Here is a 10,349-nt window from a genome sequence, read left to right on the forward strand (position 1 = left end):
AGAGACATGCTGTCAACATGGGTGCATCCACGTCAAACGGTGCTGTAGCTGCCAAACACGAATAGACATTGTACAAGCTCTCATATATCGCTACACAATGAGCACTACTTCTGTGAAGACACGTTTCACTTTCGTGTTATACCGATTCCTGTGACGGAGGTATCAGCCATGTTTTTTTTTTATTTTACCTAACTCAGTATTCGTTTTTATATCTTTATTTACTTCTTTAGTTAGGCGTCAACGTATCCTATAATAGCAATGTTTATTTTAGAGTATTATTCTCTTCTTCCCTCTCGCTCATCTTGCAGTTGCTCAGTTATGAAATATCAAGTCGTGTTAATGTCGACAGCCATAGTGACATGCGTTAATTCTGCCAGAATTCTTCGCAACTTCTTTTACTTTTCTGGAGCCAGCGTAACCTTAATGCAAGCTGCTTCCGCGAAGCCACTACTCTTGAAAAGTGAAAACTGGGCTTCAGTGTTTCAGTGACGTGACTTCTCCACTTATGGTTCATCCAATGCCATCACATGCTTTAGCGAGCAGCTTTCACAGCGTGAACAAGTCCAGAGCGATGCTGAACACAGCCGCGAAGATAATGTCACTCTGATATCTCTGACTATCGATAATCACCATCTCTTTTCGGTGTATTATGTTTGCTTAATTTCATCCTAGTAATTTGCACCTTATTATGAAACAGTTATTACCGTTATCAGGCAGTCAATCTAAACATTTATGTAACTCCTCCCGAGTTATGATGTTCTAAACATTTCTTGATGTGGATAATTCGCTCATGTCTTCCATTTGTCGCCATGAGTTCAAAAGTCCAGCAGCTTCGTGTTCAATGAACCGAGTGAGAACGTTCTTAGACGCAACGTTCTGCGGAACGTGCCGTCGGTCTAATGTAACCCGCCGCATATACACTTGTCTTGCTGTTAAACGGCGGTCCATGCAACCGGAAACGTATACTTTCTTCTACCATTTGTAGAGCTTTATTTCTTTCCTCCTCTTAAAACTTCCCTGGTGTTTCATCGATTCGGAGTCCCTAGCCTCTTCAATAAGTAGCTCTTACAAGTTTGCCAATGCGTCTGCCAACCCTGGACGGCGTATTGTAACCTTCTGTCTCTCGGATGGGAGTATGTGCAAGCAGGGATCTCGCACTTTCAACTGCATTGCCTTGGCGCAACTGTTCTTAAGCCTGCACGAACAATTTCGTGAGAATATCTTCTCTTGCTACGTTGCCTGCGTTCTTCAAGAAGTGTTTGCTGAAGTACGTCTCAAGCCGTATCATTCGTTTATTCCACTTGGCTTATTTGTCTTCACTTATTTCTCCGATAGCTTCAGCGGTTATTTACAATCATTTGTCTTCTTAACGCTGTTGTTTCCGATACTCGATTTTATCACTGCACTATTACATTTTTGTCGAATAAGTATGGTAGTATATACATGTAACATCATACATTTCACCACTTGCAGCATCTCCTAGCGTGTCTACTTCATTTTCTTTTTCGTCCTCGAGTAACTACATTGCACAAGTTCTACAGCTATCACTGGTTGAAACTCGATTTAAAGAATTGATAAGCGAGCTCAAATTATTTCGTTAAATCAGCAAGTTTCTAAATTGATAAAGGGAATTTCCAGTCCTTCGAAATCTAAAATTTGAACGTAGCGACACTCGAAAGCTGCCGCTGCATTTTATTTGCCCCTAGCACACGCCTGGATGGTCCCGTCAAGCTACGACAAGTTGCCGATATGCAAAGACGGGGAGAACGATGCAGTGATTGGGTGAGCGGGCAGAGCAAGAAAGTTGCAAAGTACGATTGCACCATGTCGCCTAAACCATTAATTAACGAAAGGGACCATCGTCTTCCTGTGGGAGCATTTACAGGGACAGCAAACCACCACCGCCCCAAGCGCAATTTGGTAAGCAAAAGCGCTACCGTCTGTTTAGTACTTCGTTCCGCATATGGACGCGCCGTGCAGCCTCGGCAATATAACACCAGTGTCGTGACAAGGGCGGCTAGATGATTTAACGCAATAGCTTCACAGAGCCCGCCAGAAGACAACCCGTGTATGTCAAAATGAGAAAAAGATCGCTGCATATTTTACCACTCTGGTACAGGAAGAATTTCGTTAAATCAGGTTTAATTTCATGACAGCTTTGTTGTATTGAGTGGATGACAACATTGAACCCTATGGATGCCTGCCGGGACGTTGCACGCGGTGTCCGGAGGCCTTAAACCTTCCCGGACGCAGACGCACACCTGGTCGGCCTCCCATACGTCGCTGTGTGATGTACAAGTAGCAGATTGGTAGATCCGCCCAGTCACGACTACGCAACTGCAGGAAGGCCGGCGAGCTACCTCTGGCACGGAGGATACGAGAGGGTCGGCCAGGCTCCCGGCGTACTCCAAGCGGCGGTGCCGGATGCCGCAGCGGGACGTTGCACGCGGTGTCCGGAGGTCTTAAACCTTCCCGGACGCAGACGCACACCTGGTCGGCCTCCCAGGCCTCGCTGTGTGATGTACAAGCAGCAGGTTGGTGCAGCCGCCCAGTCACGACCACGCAACTGCAGGAAGGCCGGCCAGCCACCCCTCGCACGAAGGATACGAGAGGATCGGCCAGGCTCCCCGTGTACTCAAAGCGGCGGTGCCGGATGCCGCAGCGGGGCGTTGCACGCGGTGTCCGGAGGCCTTAAACCTTCCCGGACGCAGACGCACACCTGGTCGGCCTCCCAGACCTCGCTGTGGGATCTACAAGCAGCAGGTTGGTGCAGCCGCCCAGTCACGACCACGCTACTGCAGGAAGGCCAGCCAGCCACCCCTCGCACGACGGATACGAGAGGATCGGCCAGGCTCCCCGCGTACTCGAAGAGGTGGTGCCGGATGCCGCAGCGGGACGTTGCACGCGGTGTCCGGAGGCCTTAAACCTTTCCGGACGCAGACGCACACCTGGTCGGCCTCCGAGACCTCGCTGTGTGACGTACAAGCAGCAGGTTGGTGCAGCCGCCCAGTCACGACCACGCAACTGCAGGAAGGCCGGCCAGCCACCCCTCGGACGAAGGATACGAGAGGATCGGCCAGGCTCCCCGCGTACTCGAAGAGGCGGTGCCGGATGCCGCAGCGGGACGTTGCACGCGGTGCCCGGAGGCCTTAAACCTTCCCGGACGCAGACGCACGCCTGGTCGGCCTCCCAGACCTCGCTGTGTGATGTACAAGCAGCAGGTTGGTGCAGCCGCCCAGTCACGACCACGCAACTGCAGGAAGGCCGGCCAGCCACCCCTCGCACGAAGGATACGAGAGGATCGGCCAGGCTTCCCGCGTACTCGAAGAGGCGGTGCCGGATGCCGCAGCGGGACGTTGCACGCGGTGTCCGGAGGCCTTAAACCTTCCCGTACGCAGACGCACACCTGGTCGGCCTCCCATGCCTCGCTGTGCGATGTACAAGCAGCAGGTTGGTGCAGCCACCCAGTCACGACCACGCAACTGCAGGAAGGCCGACCAGCCACCCCTCGGACGAAGGATACGAGAGGATCGGCCAGGCTCCCCGCGTACTCGAAGAGGCGGTGCCGGATGCTGCAGCGGGACGTTGCATGCGGTGTCCGGGGGCCTTAAACCTTCCCGGACGCAGACGCACATCTGGTCGGCCTCCCAGACCTCGCTGTGTGATGTACAAGCAGCAGGTTGGTGCAGCCACCCAGTCACGACCACGCAACTGCAGGAAGGCCGGCCAGCCACCCCTCGCACGAAGGATACGAGAGGATCGGCCAGGCTCCCCGCGTACTCCAAGCGGCGGTGCCGGATGCCGCAGCGGGACGTTGCACGCGGTGTCCGGAGGCCTTAAACCTTCCCGGACGCAGACGCATACCTGGTCGGCCTCACAGACGTCGCTGTGTGATGTACAAGCAGCAGGTTGGTGCAGCCGCCCAGTCACGACCACGCAACTGCAGGAAGGCCGGCCAGCCACCTCTGGCACGAAGGATACGAGAGGGTCGGCCAGGCTCCCCGCGTACTCCAAGCGGCGGTGCCGGATGCCGCAGCGGGACGTTGCACGCGGTGTCCGGAGGCCTTACACCTTCCCGGACGCAGATGGACATCTGGTCGGCTTCCCAGACGTCGCTGTGTGATGTACAAGCAGCAGGTTGGTGCAGCCGCCTAGTCACGACCACGCAACTGCAGGAAGGCCGGCCAGCCACCTCTGCCACGAACATAGGTCGGCAAACTCACTCATGAGTCGACTCACTCAGACTCAGATCGAGACGTGAGTCTTAGTGAGTCCGAGTGAGTAATGTTTTTGTGAGTCTGAGTCCGAGTGAGTCCGGTCGAGGAAAATTTTTGTGAGTCTGAGTCCGAGTGAGCCATAAGGGCAAGATATATTTCATGAGTGAGTCTGAGTGAGCTCCATATTTTGTGCAGATCTATGGTCATGTCGCCTCAACTTCAGCATTATTCGCCATGTTCAGCGCAAAAAAGGAACACGAAAACACAAGGAAGTGCACGACACAAGCGCTTCCTTGTGTTTTCGTGTTCCTTTTTTGCGCTGAACATGGCGAGTACGTTCCAACTAGCCCAATTTGCCACATTACTTCAGTTCAGCATTACTATCAGCCTTATCTCGGCTCACGTTTATACTCACGTCTACTCACACATACTTTCATGCGCTACCGTTCATACGTCAGCTCGATATTTATTGATCTGAGGCGTAAGTTGAGCAGGGAGAGGGGAGGAGGTGCCTTGACCTCCCCCCGCAGATTCTTTCACATGAAGTTATTGATAAAGATATCTCGTGTGAGTCATCTCTTTTAATAAAGATGTCCTTACTGAATTGCAAACTTTGATAACTCGTATTTGAAGGTGCGAGATGAAAATGTGCAAAGTAGAACGCCGATATTGCGAGATATTAGTGTTAAAGAGCATTGACACTGCGGTACAAAAAGCTAGTTATAGGCGAATGGACTCATGAGTCGACTCCCTCAGGCTCACTCAGACTCAGATCGAGCCGTGAGTCTGAGTGAGTTCGAGTGAATTATATTTTGGTGAGTCTGAGGAGTCCGAGTGAGTCCGGTTGAGAAAAAACGCCAGGCCTGCGCTGAAACCGCAGCACAGTCACAGCGAAAGCTGGAAGAGCGGCGTTTCTAGAGCCCGTTAAGCTCTCTTGGGGCTACAATACAAGTACACTAGAAAGGTACCCACTACGCCACAAATCAAAATTTTTGTGAAGTTGGGAAGCACCCACTAAGCCATTATTCGTCATTCTATGGAGAAGCGAGGCACCAGCTACACGTCTGTAAGGCATTACGTGCACTTTGTTGACCTGACGACTGATGACGATGAAGAATTATGGCTCAACCCTTTGTAATGGGTTGGCATCTTTAAACGGCCCACCAGTTATGTAATTTCCATTGGGTGACGCCCGGTCGCTATTTCCCTCTCCCGTCATGCTGTATACGTTGACGTGGAAGAGAGACGGGGGGGGGGCGAAGAACTTTATTGAGACCCCGAGGTAATGGATCATGCGCTTATGGGCTTCCTTGGCAACCAATACACGTGCACTTGCGAGGAACCCACTACGCTATAAATCATTGTAATCTTACTGAGACCCCGAGGAAGTGGATCATGCGCTTATGGGCTTCCTTGGCAACCAATACAAGTGCACTTGCGAGGAACCCACTACGCTATAAATAATTGTAATTTTTTAGAAGTAGGGCAGCAGGCACTGTGCCATTTTTCGTCATTCTACAGAGAACGTTGGTACCAGCTAAACGCATGTAAGTGATTATGCGCACTTTGTTGATTCTACGCCTGATGACGATGAAGAATTATGGCAGAGCCCTTTGTAATGGGTTGGAAGCATTCAACAACCTACTCGTTGCGCAATTCGCAATTGTTTGACGCCTGGTTACAGAATTCGCGTTGTGCGATGCTTGGTGCTTATTTTAATCTTCTACCACGCTATATTGCATATGCTAATGTGGTTCCTTCCCGACATGAAGCCTGTATAGGACCTTTTTGCAAAGCAGTTTCAAGCACCGGCATGGCTCAGAGGTTGAATACTGGGCTCCCACGCAGAGGGCCCAGGTTCGAACCTCGTTCCATCCTGGAATTTTTTTCTTATTTAGTTTTTTTTCTTATTTCGAGCGATACTGGTTACGGACACCGGCGGCGGCGGCGGCGGCGGCGGCGGCGGCGGCGGCGGCAGCGGCGGCGGCGGCGGCGGCGGCGGCGGACAACTACGGCGCCAAAAACGGCCGGAGAAATGATCTCATAACAGCTTTCGCTGTAAAATTACAGTGAGTCTGAGTCCGAGTGAGTCCAGTTCAGGAAAGTTTTGGTGAATCTGAGTCCGAGTGAGCCCTAAGGGCAAGATACATTTCGTGAGTGAGTCTGAGTGAGCTCCACATTTTTTGCCGACCTATGGCCACGAAGGATACGAGATGGCCGGCCAGGCTCCCCGCGTACTCGAAGCGGCGGTGCCGGATGCCGCAGCGGGACGTTGCACGCGGTGTCCGGAGGCCTTAGACCTTCCCGGACGCAGACGGACACCTGGTCAGCCTCCCAGACGTCGCTGTGTGATGTACAAGCAGCAGGTTGGTGCAGCCGCCTAGTCACGACCACGCAACTGCAGGAAGGCCGGCCAGCCACCTCTGCCACGAAGGATACCAGAGGGTCGGCAAGGCTAACCGCGCACTCCTAGAGGCGGTGCCAGATGCCGCAGCGGGACGTCGCACGTGGTGTCCGGAGGCCTTAAACCTTCCCGGACGCAGACGCACACCTGGTCGGCCTCCCAGACGTCGCTGTGTGATGTAGAAGCAGCAGGTTGGTGCAGCTGCCCAGTCACGACCACGTAACTCAGAAAGGCCGGCCAGCCACCTCTGGCACGAAGGATACGAGAGGGTCGGCCAGGCTCCCCGCGTACTCCAAGCGGCGGTGCCGGATGCCGCAGCGGGACGTTGCACGTGGTGTCCGGAGGCCTTAAACCTTCCCGGACGCAGACGCACACCTGGTCGGCCTCCCAGACGTCGCTGTGTGATGTACAAGCAGCAGGTTGGTCCAGCCGCCCAGTCACGACCACGCAACTGCAGGAACGCCGGCCAGCCACTTCTGGCACGAAGTACACTAGAGGGTCGGCCAGGCTCCCCGCGTGCTCCAAGCGGCGGTGCCGGATGCCGCAGCGGGACGTTGCACGCGGTGTCCGGAGGCTTTAAACCTTCCCGGGCGCAGACGCACATCTGGTCGGCCTCCCAGACGTCGCTGTGTGATGTGCAAGCAGCAGGTTGGTGCAGCTGCCCAGTCACGACCACGTAACTCAGGAAGGCAGGCCAGCCACCTCTGGCACGAAGGATACGAGAGGGTCGGCCAGGCTCCCCGCGTACTCCAAGCGGCGGTGCCGGATGCCGCAGCGGGGTGTTGCACGCGGTGTCCGGAGGCTTTAAACCTTCCCGGACGCAGACGCACACCTGGTCGGCCTCCCAGACCTCGTTGTGTGATGTACAAGCTGCACATTGGTGCCCACACCATGCACCACGCACGCAGTCCTCGTCCTATTCTCCCTCCTCGTCGACCTCCTGGTGGCTTTTCAGATAGTGTACTACTGAAGTAAGCGGTGCACTTAAGCAGAACGATGAGCGGAGATAAGCGCGGCGTTCTTCATATATTTTATATGCTCCCCGACTACTCCTCCCGCTCAAATGCTTTCATGAAGTAATTGAGCGTGGGAAATGAAATAATAATAGATTGCCGCTTTTACGTACACATCTAGATCCCGCCGATCGTGTTCGCAATAAGGTGATTCTAATAGGGTTCCCGTCCTTTACTTCGGTCAAAATTTAGGTTGGACCTGAACACTATGTTAGGCGAAAATGTCTTGCATAGCATTTATTGCTTCCTTTCCTTCTCCTCCACTTTGAGGTTCTACAGAGATTACATTTAACGCGTGTTGATGAGTTATAAGCTATGAAACCCTACAAATAATTCTTCATATATGATCGACAACATGTTTCTGGTGAAGTTTCGATGCTGCATTGCTGAGATTTTGCTTGTTAAATTTAGTCCCACCCTCCACCACTTTCCTCTTGTTTTTTTTACTTGTCTTTTTGGTGAATAAGGTAGCCCTAACTTATTTATTTTGTCCGCAGGCGCAATAGTTTGACAGCGGATAGCGGATGATCATTTAGAAACGAATGACCACACCATAACAAATGCATATGCATACGAGTACTGGAATGTATGACGATACAATCTAAGACATCCACACAAATCTGAAATAATTCAAACAGCACTTTCTCGCAGCGATCTCAAAAGATTTGTTAATTTCATTCCCTTTGTTCTACTAATACACTGCTTGTGAAATGTTGATGTAGGACTGTTTTTGTTGAACAATATCACGGTAACGTCAGCGCTTAACTCCTCCCTATTTAGGTTCCGACAGTTTTCGAGTAGGCTAAGGTTAATCAGTAGTGACAGTTAATCACCGTTTTAATAATACTATTATTACATTCTGTAAACGTTTTTTTATAAACCTTAGAACATCTGCCCTTGCATAATTGTTAAGTTTTTTTTCGTACGTGAATGTTTAAATAATATATGTACATAACGTATCTCCATTATCATTCTGACAACAGATCATACTTACTTAAGAATACATAACGGCAAGTATGTTTCGTACACCTCTGCATTGAAGTGATGGCAGCGAATTACTCACAACGCACCCGAAAATTCCATAATTCGATGTTGAATCGTTTCTTCGCATCATTTACTTGCTGCCGTTTTAGATCGTTAGAGAAAACTTATGCAATCTTGAAGCAATAGGTCTAGCTAGCTCTAGATCTATTTTTTAGTATACTGTACTTCATTCTCCAAAATATTTTCGTTAAATGTAGTTCGATCACTGAGATTATTTTTCGGAGTCCGCATCCTTTTACTTCATGACGAACACATCTATGATTATGCTTAGCACATGACGAACGACATAACGTTTGCTCCAAGTAAGTCAACGCTAACTTTCTGCAGCTATTTATTACAGTTCGTCATTTTCGTCTTCATTTTCTTGTCGTCATTATTGTTAAATGTCCATAATATGCTTCATAATTCAGTACCTCTTCACAGCCTTTCATCCTTTCTCGAGAATTTTAAACTCATTCTTATGGGTCACCAGTACTTGCTTTTTGAGTGAACAGAAATTTCAAACGATGGCATGCTGGAATATTTTCGTATCGGAGTTTAATTACCGCCAGATCTTCTCGTACTGGAGCGAGTATTCATGCGTTCTTCCAATAATTTTGAATAATTTTGTTGTAGCCAGTATTAATCAGTTCGCTTATGAACATAATATTGAATCGTCTCGTAATGCCGCCTACTCCGTAACTTTTTCTGGCACAGTATGCTGTGGTTGCAAAGATTCCAAATGACGTATTATCAAGAAATTCACAAACATAAACGTACCTCAAAGTACACTTCAAACAAAAACCTAAATATTATGCTATATACTAGGTAAGATTACCATGTGGTTCCTCAGTGACCCTTTATCACCCATCAAGTGTATGTGAAACCGCCCTCCACCACATTCCAGGTAACTCTCCAGCTACTATAAAATTAGCTTAGTTCACACGATCAACATCACAAGTATTGCTCACCGTCATTATGCTTCCAATGTTACCTTTTTCTTAAACTGCAAATGATTGGCTAACTCTGTTATTACGCGGATTAGTTTCCTGAAAATTTTCTTTGCTGCTTAACCCGTTTATTCAGGACATTGTTCATCACAAATTTCGAAGTTCCTTCTCCCACCAAACTGTCGATTTTTTATTATTGCGGCTGTTGCTACACAGGCATGTTTCAAATTCATGATCAGTTTGCTTTTTTTACGCAAACATGATGACCTACTGCGGACCGGTATAGGCTAAATCTTGTCGAGAAATGCTCACGCTGAATTTACGGCATTTTTGCAATTGATGTGCAGACAACTCAAAAACGTCCCACCTCACGATTGATTTCAGAACCAATTCCCAGTATTACGAATATCTACAGGAATTTCAAGAAATTACAGTTACTACTAATATCCAATACCACTTCATATTAACCCGTTTAGTTATACCAAGGTAGCACTGGATACAAGAGATATCTCATTTAAAGGAGGGTTTGTAGAATTTCTCGCCAACAGGCGTGTCTCCTTGTGAATGATATAGCACTCGCACGGTGCATTAGATTATTCTGGACTCAGCTTTGGCTAATTCACGAATACAATGGGGGCCACGTTGAAGCGATAGTCTATGGGGAATGTTCAGAACACTAGGTGTTCTATTACTGCAACTGAACCTGTTATTAGCTCTACAAGAGCAGTGAAGCCAGCTCCGC

General features: G+C 49.7%; 1 protein-coding gene and 1 long non-coding RNA gene across 3 annotated transcripts; one reads left to right on the forward strand and one right to left on the reverse strand.

Annotated features, from left to right (window-relative positions):
• The first annotated feature begins 2,519 nt into the window (after positions 1 to 2,519).
• Positions 2,520 to 4,123, forward strand: LOC125757752 (uncharacterized). Its single transcript, XM_049413866.1, has 2 exons — positions 2,520 to 2,763; positions 3,909 to 4,123. Exons 1-2 carry the CDS (start codon positions 2,520 to 2,522, stop codon positions 4,121 to 4,123), a joined length of 459 nt encoding a protein of 152 aa, XP_049269823.1.
• Positions 2,718 to 7,237, reverse strand: LOC125757754 (uncharacterized). 2 transcript variants are annotated; one of them, XR_007415521.1, is made up of 5 exons: positions 7,204 to 7,237; positions 6,867 to 6,974; positions 6,518 to 6,638; positions 3,654 to 4,071; positions 2,718 to 3,424 (listed from the first exon to the last, which is right to left on the reverse strand). It is a non-coding gene; the product is annotated as an uncharacterized LOC125757754 (long non-coding RNA). The 2 variants fall into 2 exon arrangements; XR_007415520.1 differs by lacking the exons at positions 6,518 to 6,638; positions 7,204 to 7,237 and having other exon boundaries at positions 3,654 to 4,192; positions 6,867 to 6,964.
• Positions 7,238 to 10,349: the final 3,112 nt, after the last annotated feature.

This window comes from Rhipicephalus sanguineus, chromosome 3 (genome assembly GCF_013339695.2).
Source record: "Rhipicephalus sanguineus isolate Rsan-2018 chromosome 3, BIME_Rsan_1.4, whole genome shotgun sequence".
NCBI classification, from domain to species: domain Eukaryota; kingdom Metazoa; phylum Arthropoda; class Arachnida; order Ixodida; family Ixodidae; genus Rhipicephalus; species Rhipicephalus sanguineus.